Genomic DNA, 26,717 nt, shown 5'->3' with positions numbered 1-26,717 from the left:
ATAAAAAGTTGTGATTACAGGGAGAACCAAGAGCACTGCACATTAACATTGTCATCATTTGCTATCAGGAAGACCCCATTTTCAGTTGCTTAGAACTTTGCCAAACTTTAATTGCAATGACATTTTTTATTGTTCAATGTCTATCCCAGATGGAATTTTTCAGGGAACATGGCCAAAGGCTTTTTGGGAAAATTGGGCTAGGGAAACATTGTTTGCCCATAAGTATGGGAAAGATTATTGGATATGAATGGCTTAGAAGACAGAGAGGACTAAGAACATACAGATGGCAACTGAGAGCGTTAAGAAGCCTGGGACTTTCTGGAAAATGAAATTTGGAGAGGGAACCAGGAAAAGCAGAACTAAGAGCCTGAGACATAGATGAATAAATTCATAGAGAATGAATTACCTTGTATGGTGCCAGTTGTATGGTAGGGGTACGGGCTGCAAAAGGCTACTGCAAGCCATAAAGCATCATTCCTCTAACCCACGGCCAGTCCCTGTGCTGTACTACTGTCTAGCTTCCAAGTAATGTGAGTAGTCACACACTATTACCAGCTAGGGATCTGCCATTTTAACCTTGACCATCAGGCTCTTGGGTAGCTCTGCTACCAATTCCTACAACGGTGCTGTAGATTCCTGTGTCTCTAAAGACCCTGCTTGCAAACACCGCTGTGTGCCGTCTTTACATCAGTGCCTGTTTTGGGGAGTTCCCAGAAGTATCCCAGTGTAGCTAACACTGCTCTGTTTCCACAAAACTTTAGAACACTGACAGCCTTAGGATTTCCTTTGATCTTCCTTTGGTTTCCCACAAGTGCTACCTTCCCTTTAATCCTTTGATTTAGACACAAGCGCTGCCTGGCATGCCCCAAAGTGTTGCTGCTGTCCAACATCATAGTATTATACTGCCTCTTCCCTGACTTTTTCTTTCCTTGCAACAAGAGCGTTACTAGCAACAATTTCAACATCTGAGTTCCCCTAGTGCCTGGTTCTGTTTCCTCTGAAACATCCCAAACACCAGGCTAACTCCAAAGATGTTCTTATTAGTGATATCTTCTGACAGGCTGCGTCTAGAACTTACTATCTATCTGTGTGTTGGCACTATATTTCTGGATTTGCAGGGGAAAAAGAAAAAAAGAGGGGAAAAAAAAAAAATGAACACACAGCCCCCTCTTTCAGCCAGGACTGATCAGTTGCTATACCTTTGATGAGGACTGAGAGTCACCATTAATTAATTATTTGCTCTGTGTTAACTGATTTATTGAAAAATGCAGGTCTTTATAAGATTTTCTGTCCTCTTACAGATGTTACTAAAACAAGTAGCTCATGTAGTTATTCTAATAGCTAGTCTAGTGATTTGATCTTTATGTGAGAAAGCTGCCCTCATTTTTTTCCTTCAGGTAAATACAAATCACATAAATTGCACAGACATACAAACATGCAACAGTTCCATTGCATGCATTACGTATCTCACAAACCGCCGCATTTCTATTTGGAGAACGGTAAGTTTCCATAGGGGGGAGCATAGATACCAGAAGACTTTCAGTTCAGGATTCTCGCTTGCTTCCTGGCTTCAATTAAGAGAAAATTAAAACAGCCTCTCTCTGCTGTTTTATTCTGTCTGTGATTAGGACATTTGTTAAATACCCTTTTCAACTGTTGAACTGGAATGATCATTACTGCTGACCACCGTATATTATACTCCTCTTTGCTTTCTTTCACCAGTTAAATATTTAATCTTCTCTGCATCTCTTTTTAAATATACTATACTCAACTTCATGCAAGCTCAGTTGTAGAATGCCCTTTATCTAGAAATGAAACCTGTGTTAGGCTTTGCGGTCCTACATCTACCCTTTTGTCTCCTTCTTAATCATACTCTTTGCTATTGCCCTCCTTATCACTGCTATAATATTTTGTATTTCATCATTGAAAAACATTCCACACTTGTAAAATTAAACTGTTTATTCAAGAAGCTATTGATGAGCAATTTTGCAAAGTGCCAACAACATTCAAGCCCTATGCATGCAGATTTGGCCAGATACTAACTTTCCCCAGAATATGCATCTTTCTCCACACTCAAAAACCTACTAACTTGCTTTAGCAAATTCCTTGGATACCTGTTCCCATTTCTCAAATGCAAATGGCCACTGTGCAGAGATTGCCTATACGCCCCTATGTTTAAGTCATTAAATCCACCTCCTCACTCGCCGCCAGAAAACCACCTATAACTAGTTGAAAGTGTCAGGCAATGCTCTGTCCACTGTCATATGGAGTTCTGAGTATTCTTTTCCACAACATATTTTTATATATTAATATGTCATTTACACATTGCTATAATATATATATTAAATATAAATACATTATACATTATATAGAATTAATTTTTTTATAGGAATTGTATTGTTGTCAGTAAAAATCCCTCCAAAAATCTCAAGCAATTCACTTTCAGTTGACACCATCTTTACCATCTTTCACCTAACGTTGCAAAATTTATAATTCTAAGCTAATTAAAGGTCAATTCTCATGCTGGCACAAACAACGATGGTTATCACTTTTGCCTGAATATTGAATTATTTGCAACTCATTCCTATTTGTTGAACTCCACACCAGCTTTCTCTCTGGCCATACACATTGCAATTCCCTCCTACCAGAAGGTTCTCGTCTGGCTTATGGTCAGTTGGACACTATTGTGTGCTGGTAGGACCAGCTGAGTCCAAGTATTCCCCTTCAGTGAGTGCCATATGCTGTGTTTTACTTCTACTTCAAATAACTTGGCTGTCAAGCCATACAAAATTAATTCTAAGTGCAGGAGAAGAAATATACTCTCTGAAGCCGAAAAGCTTGCCAAAGGGAAAAGTAGCATTAATAAGGAAATTTGAATGCTCATTTACTGCATGCAACTTTTCTATATCTCTCTCAAAGTTCTATAATAGCATATCCAATGAGAACCCAAAAGGCAGGTGGATGAAACAGAAACACTGACTCAACAAAAAAAGATTTTTAGCATTTGCTAGTGACCAGCACTAGTACATCCCTCCACTACCCACTGCGCAGTCTGCAGGCACCTCCCCGTTCAGATTCTCCCTTTCTATCAGCAATTTGCGCAGAGTTCTGTAAGCCACGTACTCAAAACAACAAAGATTCTCCCACAGCCACATCGCTGAAAACAGCAATTTCCAAAAGAGACAATCATCACTAGCACTGTCTGTACATCTCGTGGTTTGAGTTTGGGTTTGATGTGCATAGTTAGGAGCATGGTTTACTCAGAATTCTTCTGTTCCCCCTGTAAAGCTATAGCTAGAAAGTTTATTATGTTTCATCTTCCTGGAGTAATTGAGATAAACCAAACAGAAAGCAGAGAAAACAAACGAAACTTACAGTGCTATGATATAGGTAAGTGTGTGGAGCTCCGGAATTTGGGGCTCAGCGGGCTCACAATTGGCTTCTTGTTACAATAGTGAAGAAAAAGAACTGAAGAGTTTCACACACATGAAAACCCCATAAATTTATTTAAGAAAATCAAATTCAGTACTGTATCTTAGCAGCAGTTAATTTAACTTTATCTAATAGAAGAGTCTGCAGTGTACCAGATGGACATTCAAACAGGCAGGTGGCAGGAACACCAAATCCTAAAAAGGAAAGGCAAGAGGGTAAGCAGTAGAGGAAACTATATCCAAATTCTTACTTCAGACAGTGAAGCTCAGATTTAAGTGAGGTTATGGAGACTAAATGAAGTGGGAAGAATTTTTCAACAGCAGAGACATGGAAATTAGTGTATCATGGAAGAAGAATGAGAGAAAGGGAGAAAATCCCGTAGTGTATTTAGAGCCTTTTTCCTCCCAAGATTGGGAAAAGAAAGATTTGTGACAAAAAGATTTGTGGCAGACAGGCTACAATTGGATAATGTCAGAATTATAAATAAGAATATAAAAAGTAAAGGGGAGACACAACTCGGTAAAAATATTTGATAAAAAAAACTTTATTAAAATGGAAAATGACTGGTAGAATCTTACAGTTTAGACAAAAGTCTTCTACTGGACAAAACAGGTTATGCTTAACGTAACCTGGGAGGACACTTCACTTTGTATATGCCCCTAACCTTCTATACTTTGAATACTCTTACTATATTAATTTGTGACAAAACTTGAGCATTAAGATTATGCAGGGGATGCCTTAAAAAGCAAAGCAGAAGGATTTTTCCATTCCGATAGCAAGCAAAAAGAGATGCAGAAGTTATGGAGCTAACCTATATATACAAAACAGCGGGGGAAAAAAAACAAACCAACATCAACAGGCTTTTGCTAAATACAGTTATTAAACATATTTTCATCCACTTAACTGTAATTTTTTTATTGGCAGCATTAAAGCCATTCAGGAATCTGTTTATTCAGGAATCACAATGATTACGCACACGTCAAAGATCTATTATTTCAGATCTTACTTGAAATCAGCATGTTATCAGCCTCTGGGAAAACAGAATAATCAATCAAGTTGACACAAAATTACAGTCCAAAAGATTAAAAAATAAGTCCACAAAGAAAGCTTTTTCTTGCTTTTTTTTTTTTGGCGGGGGGGGGTGGTGACGGCGGACGGGACTTTCAGGTGCACCTGAAAATGGCCTAAAACTCGGCAGCTTTCAGCTTCAAGTTATTCACACTTCACAAATAAAATTTTACCTCACTAGAGGAGTAAGGACAGAAAAAACAGTTCTATCTTGTTATAGACTTTCACATCAAGATATTTACCACCATCCTATTGCTATCAGATCTGATTATAAACCAGGGATCAGCAAGCAGAAGATTAAAAGGCTCATCTGGGAAGATGGAACAAATGAAAGTAATGAAAACTGCCCGTACTGTGCCAGTTTTACAGAAACAGTCATCCAGACTGAGGGACTATTGGAATTACAGCTGTGAGTGCCCTCAGTCTCCCTCTGGCTTTGAAATGTAAATGAAAACTGCTGGAATTGTCAAACAGAAAGTGCTAACTTTTTTGAGGTATGTATTGTGGGAGTCTCCTCACGTTAAGGCGCTGTGGAGCACAGGATCAGCATTATATTAAATGGAGATCCTGGCTGATCCTTGGGCTTTCTCTGTTCTTATTGGAGAATTTTTCCTCTGTGGGCACTATAAGCGTTCAATTTCTATTCTGTAAGAAAAGGAAATACTTACTGCTGTGTGGTCTGTTAGACATAAGGTGTTACATCAGCTCTAAGGTCATCTGAGCATTTATCTAATTGAAGCTGTTTTAGAGAGGCCACAGCCCGAAAGAAAGAACCAGCCAACTGTAAAAGTGATACAGAAGCTTAGAAATTTTAGAGGTTTATGTACATAATCTCTATTGCACGGACAGTTGAAGGGTTAAAGAGTGAGATTTTAATACTCAAGAAGAAAAAGGAGTGTGAGGGTTTTTATTGCTTTTCCCACTGCCATCCAAACAAATAAATGACAGTCCACTCTTTTTCAGTTGCCACAGTGTGATTTGCATTTGCCAATGACTTTCACTGATTTTACATTTTAGCACCCAACTATGTCTCAAACACGAGAAAATGTAAGTTGAAAACAGGTATCTTTTCTGTTGCCTGATGCTCTCTAAATCTTTGATCTGAGCATGCATAAAAACATTACAAAACAGCAAGTAGTCTCAACCTCTGTAAGCAAAGTGACATGTCTGAAGTCTCCCTCTCCGAGAGTTACACATCAGAGAGCAGGCAGACACACACAGGCGCTCTGCACAGTGCCTAATTCTAGTTTGAGAGCTATGGGGGCCCAAATCAATGCCCATTCCTTCACCCACTAGACCAGGTGCAAGCACATTCAGGGCACTGTCTCCTACAGCATGCAAGAATCTCTCCCAGAAACGTGCTGGGTGTAGGAGTGGTGGATCATCAGGACAGAGCAAGTTTAATTTCATTCTCTGTGAACTGCAAATGCAATTTCTCTTGCAGCATCCTGGGAAAAGTACAGCAGCAAAACTATCCTCCCCACAGTGGATTTACTAAAGTGATTTTTAAAAACTGAATGGAAAGAGAGAAAAAGAAATCCTATGCAGAATAAAACTCCACTGCTTATACATTTTTTCAATTATTATAAAAAATAGAAGTTCCACTCTGACATTTCAAAAGAATTTATATTCTTTCAGCTATCAGTAAAGATAAAAAAAAAAAAAAAGGGCGGGGGTGGGGAGGGGAATAAAAATCACTACACAGAAATCCAGAATAATCACTTTTACTGTCTTCCCCAGCCTCCCACATTTTCCTTTTTGGGTTTTTCTGTTTTTACTGCCTACATTCTTCACCTGAAGTAAAACCCTCTGTTTATGGCATCACAGTGGTTGCTGTGGAGGTGATTACAATGTACAAAGCCAAAACTGACGAGTTCAGATTTGGAATGAGCAGCAGTATCTCATTAAATCTGTCTAAAGTAATACGGCTTTTTTTTTTAAGAAACAAAACCAAAAACAACCCGCACCAACAGAGCATGTACATTTAAAAGAAGTAAATTAATTTCTTAAATTACTGTTTGCCATCGAATTTCATGATCATAACTGGTTTTAGTCTCTACAACCATTGGAGTAACATATCTAAGTGCTAAACTATACATATGGAAACAAGCACACAACATGAACAGTCCGCGTTAATGCAGATGGCAGCAGAGTTCCTAGCCACGCTCCCCGTAGTGCCTGCTGTGATTGCCATTTCTTCTGTAGCAAAAACATACAAACAACAAAACGTGGTAACACAAGCCACGCACTGCATGGTGCTGCTCTGACAATTAAAGTACTCCACGTCACAATTCATACAGCACGTTACACCAGATTCAAGGCTCAAGTTATTCAAGTTATGAGCAGAGAACACAGATTCCTGAAAAAGCTATTAGCTCATTGCAATGCCTTCTGCTACACGGATTGGTTTCATACACACCTTCTTGTGCACAGGCACATTTTAAAATACAACTGTTGAAATACAGGTGCTAATTCTCAAGAAAAACGTTAAAGATTATGAACAGGAGAAATCTGACCATTTGCATCACAAAGTCAGCCACCGACAAATTTTCACAGCTTTGCTAGCAGATATGGTCCTTAATTTTTCCCTGTTAGGAAAATAATAAATTACTTAAATTAACTGAATTAGTTTCTACACCATGTCTTGCCCCTAACTTCGACACCTGAAGTTGTATTGAGTGTAAGGGCCAAGGAAAACGACTGAACAAAGACTTCTGAATCAGACTTGTACTGATACCAGTGCTTACCCATCTACTTGTTAAAAGCAAAACCTGCAAACAACAGTGGGACAAAGATAAAATCAGATAACAGATTTATAAAATAAAAATTAACAACAACAGTTGGGGACAACACAAGCAAGAGAAAAATTTCAAAACTGAGACTTTAATACCCACAGAACTCAATGAAAGATCATAATAAAATATTATTAAGCAAGAAAAGTGATTCTCCAATGTTTTAACATGACTGCCTTGAGAGTGGCCAATGTATCCTATTACATGGCTGCAGAAGCATTAACAAATTAATTATACCAAATAGCTGAATTTATTAGGATACGTAAGACAATGGCTGTTAATACCAAAAATTACAAAGTGCTTCCTTAGAAAGAAAAACAGTGCTCTTCCACAAAATCATACTACAAGCAAGGCTGTACTGCTGTGTGCAGGCTGCGTTGCCTGACAATTTCTTTCACAAGAATACTGTTGAAAAACAGTGAAATTCACAGGTAGGCTTGTACACAAGATACCTGGACATAAAGATGAAAAGGAGCTACAGCTTCTTCAGAAGATTCCTCAAGCCAGACAGAGGGGGCACGCAGAGAACCCACCCACCCTGCTACAAGGTGGCATGTGGAGCCTCAGAGCAGACAGCCATGCCACCACCCCAGAGCTGGGACACAGACAGCACTGGGAGTCCAAATCCAACCGGACCATCAGGGTTGCAGACTTCTTGCCAAAGAAGCCAGAGATAGACCCCAGAAAGTTTGTGAAAGGCTCCTGATGTTCACAAATGTGTTTAGCAAACATCAGAACTGTAGCTACAGGGCTGCAATTTGGTTACAGCTTCCTTGCTCTCGGCTGCAGAGTTCAAGACGTGCAGTTAGAGTTCACTGAAACACAGAACGTTTGGTTCATGGAAAACTTTAATACCTCTCTCTTTTTTGAAAAAAACAAAAAAAAAATCTAATTTGGACTAGAGGAGTGGATGATTCATAGTAATACACTGACCTTGTATTTACTTCTACAGATTTGTGGGCAACTACCCAGCAAGTCCAAGGCCAAGAGGCACACAAGCTTTCTACTAACAGAACCCAGCGAAATGGTCTCTTCTACAGAGCATGGTGCAGGAATCCAGGCAGACAACACTTAAATAGATCCAACAGTAGTTCTGTCCCTTCAATACTACTGCAGAGAGGTGCGCAGATATTGGTGGTCTTACTCTAGAAGAGAGTAAAAAATAGAAATGCATTTTGACTTTGGACCTCTAAGGCGAGTCCAATACATAGATAGAAGCTCAGCACGGTTGAGGAAGTTAAAAATAGTTACATAGTTAAGGAAGAGACAAAACAAAACAGTGGTCTGAAGACTGAAGCCCTCAGCCCTGTAAAAAAAAACAAACAAACAAAAAAACCCCAACCAAACAAACAAAAAAAGAAACCCAAACCCACTGACCAAAACAAACAGCAAAGCATTATCATTCAGACTCTTTCTATAATGCCTTGAGACCTCTGTGCTATAACTACGCTGGAATATTTCAATTACCGAAGTTGCCAAGACCCTTCTTGTCACAAAATCTTACCTGCACTTCTGATTTATGCAACGGGTATTTGCAAGGCCAAACACCTGACACACTCTTCTGTATGACTCAAAAAGTTGCTGTAAGGGCTTGCAAGCCTTGGAATAGTTACCACTGTTTTTATGCAGTGCCATGCATACAAGCAAATTATTAGCTTTCCGTGGTATCTTTTCTGGACCATTCTAAAATGAGGCAGTTTACACTATGTTTTGCAAATGATACTTTGGATCATCAGTAGAATCATTGTAGCACCACTTACTCTTGGCCTGATTTCTACGCAGAGAGGGGCATTATCCAGAACTGCCACTTTTTCAAAGTTTTCAAGCTTGATTTTGAATATCGAGTTGTGAAGAAGTAACCACTTGCCAGATTTTGTGCATTCTCCTTCCTTCGCTATTTTCAAGATCGGACTGATGACAGCAACTTGATCTGGTCTCACAGCTGACACAAAGCAAGAGATTGGACTAGAGATGCCCCTTAGGACCCTTCCAACCTGAATTACCCTATGCACTACTCAGGTTTCCACTAAACATAGTGAATATAATCAGAACTTAATAGATCAAATCTTTTTTTTTTTTTTTTTAAACAAATTAAAAGAAGAGGTCATATACTATTGTTGTACCATACCAATAAATACATTTGCAACTTTCCTGCTCTTACAGTGAGAAAGTAGTAAAATAAATAAGAGTTTCAGTTTGCAGAATGCAAGCCATTGGCTAAAAATTTCCATCTACCCTCAAATTGTCATCCTTGATGCTATGGGAATAAGATAGGGAAAAAAAGCTAGCCATGATCCAGGACGCATCTTCAGATTTACCCTCGCTGCAATGAAACAACTGCTCAGAGCTACTGAGAACTCTGAAAAACTCTCAGGTGTCACTTAATCATCACTTCTGTGTGATGATTTGTCTGCTTCAGTCCCTGGGAACAAGCAGCAAAACAGAAGGATTCAAAAAAGCGTAGAAAATAAGCTCACCGACTGATAGGGTGCATACAGCAAGCAGCTACATCCCGCAAGATCAAGTCATTCCAAGATCAGACTCTCACTCCAGTCACTACAGTTTCTGCAAGGTGATCCTTTCCTCACCTTTACGTCTGTAATATAGTCTTCTCCCACAAAGTAAAGTAATTGAGCTGGGGCTAGCTTCTCAGCCTGGACATTAAGAAAACAAAGACTTACCATGCAAATAAACCAAAATACACTCCTATTCTGATCAGACCACCTCTCAGCGCAAAGTAACAAGACAGTCTCCTGTTGCACAGTGAATAAAAGCAGTGATAAGTCGTCTGTTGCTTCGCTAGAACTTGCCTTGGTAGGCTGAAGGTTTGAAGCAATTTAGGCTGCACTCAGCTGCACCATTAACAAAAACAACTGACCACCCCTCAGGCTACTTCAATGTTAACTGAAATCAATACCTGGACTGGGAGCAGCCTGCCACAGAGCATCTACAGAAGTCCAACGTCATCCAGACTGCAAAGGACTGTGTCTCCCTAAAACATATATTGTGTTCTAAAGACCAGTTTCCTCCAGCTTTTAAATGGACTTGCAGACCTGACCATCTCTTGGAATTCCAAATAGCTAGACAGCCAAAAAATTCACACCTCTGGTTTAAACAGGAGTTGGAGACTGTGTTCCCATTCCTTCTAGTTCAGGCTTGACCTTTATAAGCCATATATTGATGATGTCAAGACCTGATTATCAGGATGTCTTATATTTAAGAATTATGCAGAAGCCCGGAGACATTCTGCCCAGCACAGAACACAGCACCTCATCTGTTTTGTCATCCTGGCTGATGTGAATGCATCGCAAGGGTCCCTTGATCTTTCCGCATACAGCTTCTCATTACAGCACCTCCTCTCACTCACCTAAAAAATGTTACTCACACCCACTTCTTGTCTAGCAGCAGCCGTGACCTCCCATGTGAAACCACAGTGACTATCAGCCAAAAAGATGAAACGGGTGAGGACTCCCAGTTATACTACACAAATTTACTCAATCCAACTTCTGGAGAAAGAGTAACTCTTCTCAACCTCCCATTCCTCCCCCTCACTACAAATGCCAGCAGTTTAGACAGCTCTGTAGTTTCAGAGATTCAGAGTGGTAAGTATTGAGCAAAATACTGGAATAGTTTGTGCAGCAAAGCTCAATGCAGTCATTGACAATAACAAGTCTTTTTTCTCACTTCTTTCCACAGGCTCTTGGGTTTGTTATCACAAACTAACAGTTCTACTTTAATCTGCCTTCAGGAGAAGGTTCTACCCGCGAATTCCTACTCCTCATTTCTACTGTTCAATACTTGCAACAGGATTGTGGCATCAACCACTCTTAATAAAAATTGGTCACAGCAGACACAAATATTCTTAGACTTGACAGCGCACAAGGCAAGATCACAAAGCCATCTTGAAAAGAAAACATGTTTTACACAACATTTTAGTGTTATTTTTTAAGCAGATCCTTCAATGTTTACCTTCCAAAGGCAACAAAGTTGTTTTTTCCATGGAAATAAAATTACTTCAATGATACTACCACAAAGTAAGTTAAGGCTAAGCGCTATTAAAAGAGTCAAGGTACAGCCAGTCTAATACCTTTTTAACAAAAGGACATTTATTTGCAAAACACTCTGCTTAAACAGCAACTGGAGTGCTATCTGCAAGCCCACTCAGGTGGCAAGGCGTGTGAATTTGCACTGGCTGGCACAGCGTCCCTGCCACGCGGCCCCTTCATTTGCACCGCATCACTTGTCATCACTATTAGCATTATTGAATTAACCAAAGAATGCCACTATTGTTTTGTTTCACTTTTTACTTAGTGCTTCAATATTTTAATCAGCACTGATTTAAAATCCAGCAGCACAACAGAACACATCAAAGCAAACCTACAATAATGGCATTCCTGGTTTAACTGTTACCCATGTATATGTACTGCAGCTCCGCTGCGAATTCCTATGATTGGAAATACTACAACCTCTACCCCATTTCATTTACACGGAGACAGAATATGAAAATGCTCCCTTACAATCTCATGGGAAAGAGAGGTTGAATCCTAAGAGAATAACGATATTCCAGGTTTGGGGATGGCTTATCCTTCTGCTGCTCAGAACAGCACTGGGTGAAGTCCAGCCCAAATACATATGGGAAAGCAGTCAGAGTTGCCACGGTTCCAATCAGTTATTATGGCGACGTGATGAAACAAATTCAGTGCATAAACAGACATTCCAACTTCAGTTAATGGACAAGATGATTCATTGTTATAACATGGCAAGGCTAAATGGAAAGACAAAGACAGAGACACTAAACTGACTACTAAGACTGGAAACTTCCAGATCTGAGTATAAAATGCCCCTGAGCCAGGGTTACTCAAAATATAAAATACTCAGAATGTACTAAAATGAGATCGTTTCTATAGTTCTGTCAGAGTAATCATTTCACCTAGCTTCACAATTTTAAACAGCAAGAGCCAAATGACCAGGAAAGTGATTTTTTTCTTTCTTCCCCTTTTTAAGCACACCTTACATTTCCCAGCAAACTGATTTGTGACCTCTGTCTGATTAAAACCCTCCAAATCTTCTGTAGAAAAAGGTCAGAAAAATAAATCCAGTTATGGAATGGAGGGGAAGTCTTTAGTTTCTTAACTGCATTTCTGTGCCAAAATTAGGTTTAAATGAATATCATAAACCCGTAGTTGGAGTCTGCTTCTAAGATCTAGATGGTGGGTCTGTCATTCTTTATAAACTCCAATTTAGACTAATCCATGGATTTGCAGCTCCGATCACTTCTAATTATGCAAGTTGTAATGCTACATTTTATCGGTACCATAAACAACCTCTTCCGTGAACTAGGGGGGGAAGGCACATGTGACAGGTATCTACTGGTTTTACTGTGCACATGTCCAGCCAGGAAGGGTATTAGCTTTTGCACAGTAACACTACTGTGAAGTAATTTGTAAAACAAAATCAAACAAACAATAAAAAACAACAAACCACCACACACAGAATGGAACTTAACCCCTAAATTACACAAGTCCTTTAACAAGTTGTACCTATTACGTATGTAGTCTGATTAAGAGAAATAAAGAGGTATCAGCTGGTGCTTGCATCAAGGATAAGGCTAAGCAAGTTAAAGTAAGTTTGGTGAACCGATACTTCTTGCTCTCCAGATCAAACCCTTTTCCCCATCCATTTGTTTTGAAAGTCACGCCTTCAGTGAGGTCTGCGTCACACATGGCAAACACACGTTGACTGACTAGTGAGACCCCAAAAGTGGCTGAGGCATCAAAGTGTTAGTAGATTCAAGTAAAAATAACATCAATGTTCACACTTTCTGAGCATACAGGCTAGAAAAAATGTTTTCAGATTTAAAATTTACCCGCAGATTATTCCAGCTGATCACAGAAGAGAGGTTTACCTGCTTCAAGATGAGATTTTATATTCTTTTCTTTTAAGCACACACATATATATAAACACCTATATGAATTTCACACCATTCCTTTTATAAATACTACAATAAGCCTCATACAAAAAGTGAGGTATAGAGAACTACGCCTGCAGCAAAACAGAAGATTTGGTTATGACTGCCTCAATGTGACCAAGAACATTACTTTCCAGCAGACAGAGAAGCAAAAAAGGAACAAGCTGACAGAAAATACTGAAGCACATTCTTGAATATTTCAAGAAGAAATGTGCATAGATGAGAACAGCTGAAAGTGGAAAGCTTTCAAGCACAACTTTATTTCTCTACCGTCAACTGTGGAATTAGTCCAGTCTAGTAGCAACCAGAAGTCGTTAGCATATGTGCATACATCACAAGAGGAAAGTAACGGACAGGTTTGTAGGTTTTTATCCTCTCGCTGTTCTTCCATCACTTCAACACAGAGCAGTCCACTTCTCTGGAGCAATACGCTGACTTCTGTCCTTATCACGCTATAACCTCTCCATTACACCCAAAGGGAATAAACACCTAACAGAAATTAAGACAACAGTTTTTGCCTTGTTCTGTGACAGTTCTAGACAGGTGAAGACTCAAATTAGTTAGCAGGTCCAGGTGAAGAAGAGGTCTGTGTCGCTACAGCTCACAGCTATTTATCCAGCCTACCCGGGCATGATCCAACATATTGGCACAATACCAACTGATTTCCTTGGGCTGGCTGAAGCACAGAGGACTTCTGCTCCCCAGCCTAAATTTGGCACATTTTGTAAGCAGTTAAAAAAAATAAAAATCAAATAAATCAAGAAGTAATCGTTTTCTGTCTAAAATATCACTTACGTGTACACACACCACACTCCTACGCATATATCCAGCACTATTTACTTGTGCTATTTTTCCCTGGCAATTGTTTTAATACTAACTTTCACATAGCTATGGAAAAGGATGTAAAATACTGCTTTCTCTCTGTAAGTTATTTTTGGTGGTGTCAAGTAACTTAAACCATCTTTCTGTTTCACAACTTCTACTCACAAGTTTTCTGTATCTACTCCTCAAGGAAGGAGTTTTTTTTCATACAAATATTTAAAAGTTTTCTTAAGCAGTACAGTAAAATACTACTTGTTTTAGACTGTGGTTTCCATTATGCTACTCAACATCTTCTGCTTAGAGAGTATCTGTAATAGACTTCTGGTTGTAGCCATCCATCTAAGCTTTTAAGCTCTTGGGAGATTTTACAGGTATGGTGCCAATGCTAACCCAGTATTAAATAGGCTTTTTACAAGACCATTAATATTCATCACCTTAACAGGATCTTGAACTTTTTGCTGGAATCTTGACAAAGACTTCATGTACTGTCTAGACCACATTGAGTGGAAATGCTAGTTCTACTTTACATTGATTTAGATGGTATCAAGATACAAGAAGGGTAAACCAAGAGATCACAGGACAAATTTTGTATTTGTGTTTTAAAATATTTTAAAAGTATAGAGAACTCTCCATAATTGCTCATACAGAAGGTGAAAAGAATGTCAAAGCTGGCAAATACTTGTAACTTGACTTGGTTAAATGGCAGGTTTGCTCAGGTGTTTACAACACAGTATGTGCCGTGCCAGTTTAGACCCTTAACTGATGTCCGAATGAATGTATCTTAATCCAAACATACACAGAAATACTGTGCTTGGTCTTCAGCTGGTGTCAATCGTAACAGTGCCACCAAGATCCATAGAGCTATGTCACTTTCTGCCAACACATGCCGGTGGCCCATGAAAACGGTTTTGCAGCAGAAAGAAAATAGAAAAGAACAACATTACTTCCCAATATTGAAAGTATTTCATACGTTCAGTACCTCCTAGCTCTCTTTGGGATAGATCTCACTTCACTGTGACAACTGCATGCATGCACATGTGAATGAGTCAAATCTGTAAGTCTGTTTGCTAGTTAAGAATTGCTGGCAGCTCACATACCACAATTTTACTTCTAGGTATATCTTACTTATAATCCCTCTAATGCTTAGCTTGAACATTTTAAGTAAATTCTCCGTTCCTGCATGAAGTAGTCAACACCATCTATAAAAGAAATTTACGTAAGAGTTCATTCTTGGAAAACAGTGTGTTTCTATAACTTCGAAAATTTAAGAAACATACTAAAGTAATACCACACCTTCCCCCCCCCCCCCCCCCCCCGAAAAAAATAAAAAATCTCCCTGTATCACAAGTCAGGGACATACAAGTCAGGTCTCATTTTGGATTTGCCTTGCATCGGAGCTGTTAAAGGATAACAAATGACCTGGTAAATAAGTCCAGTGCACCTTGCAAAGACAGTAGAGCAGGAAGAGCAATTATCCTTGAAGTACAGTTGAAAACCGATTGGCATGCAAACTGTATGTGCTGCAGTGTAATTTAGTGTTCCGTGTTGTTACAGCAATTACTTAAATGAGAATTTAGTTTCACACAATACTTTTACTTTACAAAACATTTGTAAAAAGTAACTCTGATAGACTGAAGCATACCACACATTTTCGTTAAGCTAAACTAGAACCAAGTTATAAAATATCTCCCTAAATTAACTAACACACGATAGAGCTACTTTGACAATATTTTAATCACAGCAGCATACTGCAGTATTATAAACGTTGCCACAGTTGCATAGTTGTATCAGTCAAAGGTTTTCAGTTTGGCTTGACACCTTACAGCACACCGTTGGCGAGTTCAATTCTGGCTCTTCTCAGGTCAGTGACACCATTCCCACCGACTTCGCTGCATCCAGGATTTTGGTCTGTGTGCCTAGCTACTGTGCAACACCATGCATATCAGGTATATAACCAACACTTTTTTATGTGAGTTATGCCCCACTACCAGCGTTACACTCAGAATTAACGGGATAAATATTTTAAACTATTTTTAAACAGTCACTTTTATTCTCTAACGGGGTAACACTTCCTTTTCTACAGAGTCACTTATTTTAGAGTGGTTTTGACAGCCACTGACAAAACCTTCGCTCAGACTCAGTCTGTTGCCTCTTTGCCTTGTGAGAACGGCACAAACAAGGAAAATCGGGAAGGAGGCGTGGCTGCAAAAGCACTCTAGCTCAGAAACTGCCAGGTGACAGTCGGTGGGAGAAGCAGCTCCCTAGCTTCCTCTCATTTCAGACCTGCACTCGGGGGTATGACTTTCACAGCAAGCACCTTCTTCAGAATGCCATCACCCAAGATGCTGGGCTCACCGCCATCCCAGCATCTCTGCTGTCAGGATTGCCGCGCGCACCGCTGCGCTGTACTAGTGAAGGGTACAAATTACTCCTTTGGCCAATTTGCTCTGACAAAGGCACAAAGTAACTTCAAGGACTAACGTGTCCAACAACTAACAAGCACAAATTAACAGCAGAACTCAAACATACCTGAAGCTGTTAACTTTACCCTTGAGGGCTCAGGTCAGACACTCCTGCAAACCCACTCAGCCAAGCAGTGGGTTTAAAACCCACGAGGAACGCACAGCCAGAGCACGTTCTGGTGAGATCTCGGGCACCACGGCCGGATCCACAAGCTGTTGGGTTTGTTCCTCAGAGCTGACAGCGGTGGCAGCCAAGTGACACCGGGAGGGACCGTACCTGGCAGGTCTGGCTCTGGGTACCCGCATTCCCCGCTCAGCACACGGCGGGTCACGAACCCGAGCACTTGTTTTCAACAGTTTACGCAACACCATTCCCTGTTATCTTTTCCAAGTCAGGACCTGATTTGGGAAGATGCGTTTCGTGCGCTGCCTAGCCTTGGCGGAGGGCATCTATCTCCCCGAAGAAGTAAGGGGGGGACAAGAACGCACCGGGCAGGATTTTTAGCGGCGCTTCCCGGGCGCTGGGCGCAGGGGGACGTAAGCCAACAGAGATTTCGAGGGCTCTTCCCAGCTTCATTGGCGCTCGCCAGGTCGCAAACGCTCTCTGCCACGACCGAAGCCGCCGCTGCCAAAGCGAGATGCCGAAATGCACGCGAACACCATCCCCCCGCCCCCGCCTCGCTGCGCGGCCGCGGAGAGGCGCGAGGTGCTCGGCGGCACCCGGAGGCAGGGCGCTCCCCCCCTCGCACCGCTGGCGGGGGACGGACAGGAGCCCCCTGCCCCAAGCAGCCGGCCGGGCCGGACAAGTCACGGGCAAGTTGGCCTCGGCGGTGCCCCGCACGGACCTGGGGGCTCCCCGTCCCACCTCGGCGGGCGCCCCGCCGCCGCCGAGCCCCGTCGCGGCCGCCCCCTTACCGTGCCGCGGCTGGGGCTTGCCGCCCGGCGGCTTCTCCTTCCTGCCGCCCGCCGCGCTCCGCATCCGCCAGCACGGCGCGCCCCTGCCCAGCGAGCCGGCCATGCCGCGGGCGGGGGCGGCCCCGCGCAGCGCCGCGCCGAGCCTGGCGGGGACAGCGCGGGGGCGGCGGTGCAGCGCGGGACCCGCTGCCCGGCGGCGGCGGCGGGCGGGGGCAGCGCGGTCCCGGTGGGCCCGCCTCCGCCCGGCCCGGTGTCAATCAGCGCGGGCGGCAGCGCCGAGCCCCGGGCAGCGCCGCCCCGCGCCCCCCGCCCCGCTCCGCCGGGCCGGCGCTGGGGCACACACCCCCCCCCCCCAGCCCGGCAGGGTCCGCCCGCCGGCGCGGTCCGCGGTGGGGCAGAGCGGCGGCGGCGGCCCCCGTTCGTACCGTGGGGAGGGAGGGCAGCGGAGGAGGCGGCGGTGGGCTGCCGGGACCGGGCGGCTTCCACACTTGGGAAATGACCGTCCTCTCGGCACGAGCCTCCCCGGGCCCGCCGGCAAGTCCTCCTACGGCACCCTCGCTGAAAAACATGTGTACGTTACCTCCTGCCGTCAAATCCATTGGTTCGGCACACTCCTGACTCCATAACGATGAGTAACTCAACCTGAGATTCCCACTTCCCACAAGCCCGTGTGTGGTGAGGCGGCAGCCTGCCTCCCTCCCTCCCGCACCCCGCTCTTCCTCGCCAGAGTCCCGGGGATCCCCCCGCCACCGCGTCCCCCCCTTGCCCTGGCGCCGGGCCTCCAGGGCGTCTGTCCGAGCCTCCCTGCGATGTAAGAAACACAACGTTCCTGAAATGTGTTCTCTTTAAAGCTGGTTTTGTGACTGAAAACTTAACAGGCGTAGATAAATGGAATATTAGCGGTTTTCAGGCAAGGAAAAACCAGTCTGAAATGCGATTGTGGTCGCTGGGACTCGGCAGGATAGCAGGTTTCCCAAGTACAAATAACGCACGTGACTTCTGTTTGTGATCTCGACGATAAATCCACCTGTATGTCAAACGACAGCAGTGACTGCAACAGCCCTGAAAAGGTATTCCACAGCTGCTTTTTATTTTTTCATACACATAGATATCTATATGTCATCAGCACTTCCACCAGGCATATCCTTTCTGTCCAGACACTTTGAAATAGAGAAAATGTATGCAGAATTTGCACCGATTGAAAGAAAACAAAAAAAAGGGAAAATACACCCCCCTTCCTGTGCCACTACAGCCCAACTCTGTTTCCTTGCCTTCAAGCACCTTGTGGAGAAAGGTAATTAGGTAAAGTTCTTACCATAACTTTAAAACTTACCCTGTGGAAACTGACTCAGAATGAAGTTGTGCTTTTTTTAATTCATTTTGGGGGCTGAGAGACCCTCTTTAGCTGTGAAACTCAAGCAGCCGAGGTGTAAAAGAGCCACAGCCTATGATGCAACAGCACTGTTTTGTCCTCCAGTTGAAAATTATCCACTTCTTTCCGTGCTGCTCTCCTCCGACAGCCTCTGCTCATCCGTTATCCATCCTAAGCCCTGAATTCCCCCAGCCGTTCTGCCTCACCTGTGGATTCTGGCTGGCAGGAGCGAGGCAGTCAGGTATTGCTGTCTGCTGAAGCTGCTGGGGTTTGAACGTGCTGCAAGAGGGGTGGTTTTCATTAGCGCTGAGAATGATTCATGTGAACAAGGATCACTGACCTTGACCTGACATGCACAGATACACCCCGTGGTGATGAATGTAACAGAATAAACAGTTAGATATGACTGCTTATTCCCTCTTGTAGCATCACTCTTGCCCAACTCTATCACACTATAATACAAATAATGACTCATTTGCTTACCCTCATAATATCACATTTAGAAACCTGCTATTCATCTCCACTTGAAGGATCTTGAATAAATACACTCCCCAAACGACTGATTTAAATCACATATATTTCTATCACTTGATCCTGTTTCTGTTGTTATTGATAAAGACTACGCAAGTGGGTGTGTGGGGTATCATGTCACTGCTGTTCTACACAAGTTTTTTATAGTATTTTATAGTGAATAGTCTTTTCTTAAGCCTACTTTTATAACATTATTTACACAGGGGAGGAAGAAGAAAGAAAAACAAAAGAAAGTACATGCGGTGATATATCTCCTTTTGCAAAGAACATGAAACTCCAACAGCAACTGGTTGGAATGCAAATTAAGAACAAGGTATAAACATTTTGTAGAGAAAAATGTTGTTAAATGATGTAAAAACATATAGCATATAAAACAAGGAATTAGTGAGAAAAAGGAAAAGTCTCAATACTTGTATGTAGAATTAATATTCCAAAACAGGTTTCATAAATAGGAAGAAGGCAAAAAAGACTTTCAACAGCCTTACACACTTGAATTTGCCTTTGTGCAAAGAGGTATTTTTGCAGAAGCCTCCACAGCTGAAAAAATATATTCACAACCCCTTCTTGAAAGATTGATTTTTCCATGATCAGCATTTAATAACTTTGCTTTTTCTTTCTTTCTTTCTTTTTTTTTTTTTTTTTTTTAAAGGACAGGCACAAGAGTAATCTTAAATACTGTTGTACAGTGTAGTACCTGTGATTTAAAGGACCATCACACTTGCTCATCATATGCTGACAAAAAGTGTAGTGGAGAACATGAGCAGGCTCTGTTGAAAAGAAAAGGTACAGATATAAAATGATAATACTGAAATGTTAAGTGATACCTCTCTGTATCATACTGTCATTCCCTTACCGTAGTATCATAATCTGCAGTCTAATGTTTGTTTATTCTTTTTCGTGTTTCCTGCTCATTTAATGTTGAAGGTGTGCAACTGTTTTTATGCATTAACTTGGGGATTTTTTTTCACTGGTGAAGGAATACTTGGATGTTATATCTCTCTGTTTAACATGTTCTTTGCACAGATGCATTAGAAAGACTGATGATTTGAATACGTGTTCTAAATTCTGCTTATCCTGAACTGACTTATTCAGACCTTCACAAACAGGAGCATTGCCATGCTTGCTTTTTTCCTTGGGCATGTGTTGTTTTACCTAAAAATAATATGGAAGAATTTCCAATGGTGCCATTTGTTAGCACTGAAATTCTTATACTTGCTTCCTTTGGAAAGGGGAATACACAGGAACTTCTGCCTTGTCAGTCCATCTGAGGACATAGCTTCAAATTCGAAAGGGTTTAACTTAGTCCATGGCAGCAACCCACCTCTAATCTAGAAGGCTGAAGGCAGTTCTTCCCCTTACCTTCCAGTCCAAAACTTACTGGAAACATCCTTGTAATCTACCATTAGCAAGAATTTTCGTATCTTCTGGTGCTGAAGTTATCTACCTTCTCCTAATCTGGCCAAACAGAGAAAAGCTAGATGGGGTAGAAAAGCAGTTTACAGAATGATGCTGACTCCTTGCAGAGCACAACTTCACATTCCACATGGGAATCTGTGCCCCTCCAGAAGATGCCTGCAGGTTCTAATGCATTATGTAAATGTGCAAGTGATTTTCTACAGACTAGGCAAAAGCAGAATAACCACAAGCATCTTTATTCTGGGCTGATTTACCTGCCTGCAGCTGCCCTCCTCTGCTTTGTGCAGGTGCAGAGTTGTGATAAAGCAGCTAAACCGGCACCTGTACACCCCAGCTTGCTCTTTCACAGCAACCTCAGCTACACTCATGCATTGCTTTGCATCAGCCTTTATACACTCCTCTCATGCTTCCCGGTGCTGGAAGAATTGGAAAGACAACGGGGTGGCTTTGGCATCAGCTACAAGACAAGGCACAGAGCAGTAACTAGGCTGCGATGGTTCTTGCCTTGGCAATAGCAGCGTCTACCCCTGCCACAACTTTGTAATCCTCCGTATAATCTTTCTGAGTCTTCTTTCTTTCACGTGTTAGGAGCAGCTCTGCATGCACTAGCACCAAGTCCAGGGAAGATACTGCACCCGCACGGTGGGCAGCAGCGATCCCCGCCAGCTCGAAACCGTGAGAGCACTGCTGGCCGAGGCTGTCGAGGAAAACTTCAAGACCAACCTTAAACAAGTCCTATTCTTTACTTCCTGTGCTCGTAACTGTCCCACAGAGCTGGGGGTAGGTTTAGGGGACTAGAAACTCATCATAAAAAGGAATGTGCAATAGAGTCAGACTTTAGTACTGAGTCTGACAAAAAAGACTGCCGCTATAATTTTATGTTGAGCAAAGCAGAAATAGTGACTTATCTTTGTATCTACCAAGTTTAATTTTCAGGTTACATATTCCCCAAATCCAAGAGGAATTCAATCCCATAATCTTTCTTTTAAGTGCAATACTGTTTCTCCTGCTCCTAGAAACTAGGGGAAAAGAGTAGATAACTGTGAAACGTCATGCTGGAAAGCAGCATTTCTGTTCTCTGTGCCCTTGCTGGTGTTTCTTTCAGTGCACCTCCGTAACACAACCTTCAGTTATTATGCCTAACAGCAGAAAGCTTGTTTTCCAGCAAGTGGAAGCAAAGGGATGCATTTCCAATAGGTGGGACAAAAGACACAATTCATAAACTGCGCCAACCCTTTTCATGCCATGCAGAGTTTGTCAGAGTTGACTGTCAAAAGCAATTGAGGGTCTGCCCAAAGAGTTGGTGGTGCTGGGTAGATGCAGCAGGGGTGATAAATACAGAAATTTAGAAATCCCACAGGATACAGCTTTTATCTGAGAGCATCTCAGTTACTATTCTGGAAGCTTAAATTTTAAATGATCCTATTACTTGTTGAATGACCTGCCAAAAGTCTATTTTCCTCAAACTTTTACTCAAATCTGATCAGAGGAAGTTACTTGAATCACAGTCGTCTCTGAGATACTGGTGTGGGACAGAGTTGTCTCCACATTTTTGACTTTTCATTCAATATACTGAAGAATGTCAAGACTTATAATATCAGGTTGATCTATCCTAGTATTGATGTTTAAGATATTCCAATATTTTACTACGTAACTTAGAGCAGGCTGAGGAAACTGCATGTACAAGTACATCACTAACCCAATGAGCAAACACTGAGAGAGATACAAGTATGTATTTCCAGGCACCCCCATTTAGTAGCTCACAAATAAACTGGGAGGTTTCTGAATGAAATAGTAGTTGAAAAAGCAAGTATAAAGAAAAACTGAATATATGTTACTCTTTCAGGTCAGTCAAGTTTTGGGGACTGAAAAACAAAACTTATGTAAAAGAAATTTCTGTTTTCAAAGCTATGAAATTGTTGCAGGCATGCCTTTTGGTCCCTCTTATGAGCTAATGAAACAGAAACATTACTCAAGAGCTGGATCAGAAGACAGGTAATTTTTAGGATGTGCAAGAGACAGGATCCCCAGAGGGCACACTTTTCTCAGGTATTTACTAGCGCTTCTGCTCTGGATACCCTGAGGAGTGAGATTTTAGATAAATATAGAGCAAAAGTATGCCCAGGGATTTTTGAGAGAAGAATTAGAAGGTCAGTCATATACGGCTAAATTGAGATTAAAATTATCCCAGCCACAGAATTAAACAAAGAAATAGCTATGGTGAGAAAGTTTAAAGAGATCTTCCTTTTTACTTCTTTCCAAATGAAATACTTTTCCCCTGAATTTTCTGAATTCCTTAGAAGATATATATTAGCAGTTTGAGAGAAAAAACCTGTGTCTTCCTTTTTGACCCACATTTTGTGTGATCTGCAGCTCCTACGTTATTTCCTATGTTGGTTATCAGCCTTTCTCAGTGTTCAGTTTGGTCCCTGTTACAAGTTTCCCTGTCACTGTGTCAGAAACATACTAGCTGTGCTTTACTTTAAAAAAAGTAGTAGCGATATAAATTGAAGTTGGTTTAATGTAGTATAGCTGACAATAGAATGTGCACTAAGAATTTAGTCCTCACAGATGTGAGCAGAAATTTACATTTCATATCCTAACTAGAATCAAAGCCATTGCCCTGCAGTGGGAACTCACCCTGCCAAAAAAAAAAAAAAAAAAAAAAATGTAGCTTTTTTTCACCTGTCACCTTCTTAAAGGTTCAGTGAGTCAGACACTGCCTTAGTTTCTATTTGCAGCTCTGTAGGAAACTGCTGAAGACCTATTTCCAGGGGGTGCAAGCAGAACACACTGAATGAAACATTACCTCTGCTGGCTGCGCATCTCCCTGCCAACAGCCACATCATCTGTAGCATCCCTCCAGCACACAGGAGGTTGCAGGAGCCTGCAGAAAACCTCCTGCAGGTTTTACGGTACTAGATACTGCAAATGGTCTGTTCTTTGTTTCTGTGATCATAATTCAGGGTTTCACTCTCTATTCCACCGGAGTTATACTTGAATGTGGTGTCTGGGATTGGGCCCTAGCTGCACTGGCACATCAAACACAGGCTTGCCACATCCTTACTGAGCGGCATGTTAATGTGACTAAACTCATATTATGAGTTATGGAGGTCTAATCACTCATTAAATCCACTACAACTACATTATACAGCTTTACTCTGACTTGTAGTCAAAACCCATTGCTTTAGGTGTTTTTGCTAAAGAGAAACCGCTAGCGTGAAGTCACATGGAGTGAGACAGATTTGCAATTTTATTGCGATTTTAAACACACGTCTCAAAATTACAGTTTGGTCTGTGTTTCTCCCTACTTCAATAATTACCTAATTATTGAAAGAACCGCTAAATTAATATTTAAAGTAAGTATAAATACGTATCTAACAACCACTCCAATATACCTTTAAAAAAACATTCTGTGTTCTTCTGTGTAACATCAGTGAAGACTATAGAACCAAAATAAGGAAATTCCTTTGGAATTAGGTGTACAGGCAATCCCTGATCACTAGCATTACTTCTTTTTCCTTTGGCTGGTTCCTTACTAGTCACCATCTAACAATATTTCTTTAAATTTCCAGTTACCTTCATCCTCCCTCAGGTTTCTTTAATGCTTTCACCGGCTCCTAATGGAACTGTTTCTGTTCAGGGTTTATTCTTTACCCCTTTTAATTCTGGACCCATGCAGTGTTCAGGGTTCATTCAGTCTCAAGGGGATGGCCACAGCTCCGTCACATTCAGTAGCTGAATTCCAGGACACTGACACTGATGTCCTGACCATCTAGCAGAGCATGCTGACGGGTTCCTAGGTTATTGCAATATTACTGCACAGCACCTCTGTCTGCTTCCTCCTTCTTTGGTGTGCTACGAAGAGAACTATCACAATACAATGGCACGTAGGACTTAACCTCTTTGAAATCTATTTTCCCTGAATAATAGAATTTTACAGTTTTATTCTTTTGGCCTGCAGAGGAAAGGGTTCAGCGGGGAAAGGGTGACATCTAAACCATCAGCAGAAGGCTGACCGGTATGTCCCTTTTCCCTGTGAAAACTTTTCTCTTCATACACATACTAGAAATATAATCTCACCCTGGAGTGAGAAGCTGATGCTGGCAATGTTCACAATTACGATGCATGTCAGGTCATGTGCTGTCTGGTTGTTTGGCACATCTCACAACTGGCAAAGAACAGAACCATGTGAAACACGAGATGGGGGCTGTTGTAAGCACTTCACCGCTGCATCTGCAGCAGCAGGGGCTTTACCAGCAGGCACAGTTCTGACAGCTGCGTTTTGGCCTTACCTCTGCAATCTTTCAGTCTTGGTCAAAATAAACATTTCCATAGTGCCGCGTGAATAGAGAAAAAGAAAACAGCATTTGTGTCCTATGTAGGTAATGGGGACAGGAGAGAAGAAGCAGTTTCTATTTTACCCAGTGCACGGCTGAGCTGTGGAACACACAGCTCCCGGGAGCCAGGGCCGTGTTGCTGACCACAGGAAAGCAGCATTCCTCTCCAGGGTTGCTTCAGCCTGTCACAACCAGACTCTGCCTTTCCTATAGACTAGAGATAAAAATACAGTTTAATGTCTGACACCTCTGGACTTCCCACTACCTTTTTTCAAGTTGAGCTTTAATAGCCACAGGACTAAGGGATATGGGACTACATTACGTGCATCAGACACACCATAGAACCACCTGGCTTTCAAAAACTGGCAAACCACAAATAGAGTTGTTAATAATAATAATACATGTCTTTCTATTTTTTCTGTCTAGCTACAGTAAAACTAAAAAGCACTACATACATATAACTGCTTATAATCTGCCTCTGCTATTTCCATTTCCATCTCATATTTTTCAGCAGGAATACATTGGCTCTTCGAGGATTTCATAACCTATATCTCTCAGAGGCACTCTCTATATAGACACAGAATTATATACATCATATGTAATTTATTTGTTTCTTAAATAGCTAGTAGCTCATCTCCATCTCAGTCACTCGTTGACTCATGCTAATATAAAACAGACAATGATTTCTGTCAGTAATCAGAGTTAAAACTTGTAAGACAGTTGTTCTTGACGTGGTGTTTTATCCCGTGAGGCACCTGTGGCATGAGCTTGGTTCAAAGACGGAAAAGATCATTCTAGATCACTTCAGTCTTCAAAGCACAGCACAGGAATAGAGAGGGAGGCTTGCCAAAACCAAAGATGTAAAGCATGTACACTAGGCTTTAATTCTGAATACAAAGGTATACATTTGTTTTCAGAACTCAGTCTCAACACAGATTTCAGCACAGCTGCACACAGAAAAGGAAATAAATATTGATAAATCAAGTCTATATACCTGGAGTCCCTCTTCGCTTCTAGAAGCACTCTGCACAGCACAGCTCTGAGAGACCAGAGGCAAAAGGCCTGGATATTAAAAGCCACAGAAGTTCAGTAGAACAGTGCGACACCCTCTTAGACATAGGTGCATCTGGCACTGCAGACAGTCCTTCCACTCATACTTAAGCAGTAATATTAAGAATTCATTCACAGAGAAGGAAACATTCTCTAAAAGGCATTTCATTTTGCTCTGCAATTACCTAATTTGCAATAGAAAAAAGAAGACATGCAAACTTCTGCACCTGATAAAATTGATTGACTTCAAAGAGCTTGGGACTTTATCCAGAATTTTTGAAAATATTTTGGACAATATAATGTTGAGTTTAGGTCAAGATTAGGTGAAAATTCAGAAATACTGGTCTGACTGTACAATTTTAATCTTAAATGATGATACTGATTTCAGGAAATCTTTCTGTGTGAACTGCAGGATTGAGCGTATGTAGATGTTGAATAATGCATAGTTGGAATTATTATTTATTCTGATAAAATGAAAGTTCACCAAATTGAACTGCAAACACCGGAATCCAATTTAATAATTTAATAATGTTTCAGAGAGTAGAACTG

At 41.6% G+C, this 26,717-nt stretch overlaps 1 protein-coding gene across 1 annotated transcript in view; it reads right to left on the bottom strand.

Moving 5' to 3' along the window:
* ZNF385D (zinc finger protein 385D) overlaps positions 1 to 17,595 on the bottom strand; it is a 437,007-nt gene extending 419,412 nt beyond the window's left edge. Inside the window, exon 1 of the mRNA XM_037386780.1 lies at positions 17,460 to 17,595. Within this exon, the coding sequence (XP_037242677.1) occupies positions 17,460 to 17,562 (103 nt within the window). The 5' untranslated portion in view covers positions 17,563 to 17,595. The remainder of the gene's footprint in view (positions 1 to 17,459) is intronic.
* Positions 17,596 to 26,717: the final 9,122 nt, after the last annotated feature.

This window comes from Falco rusticolus, chromosome 4 (genome assembly GCF_015220075.1).
Source record: "Falco rusticolus isolate bFalRus1 chromosome 4, bFalRus1.pri, whole genome shotgun sequence".
NCBI lineage: Eukaryota > Metazoa > Chordata > Aves > Falconiformes > Falconidae > Falco > Falco rusticolus.
Note: the sequence above shows the minus strand (reverse complement) of the source record. Positions and strands in the feature narration are given on the sequence as shown.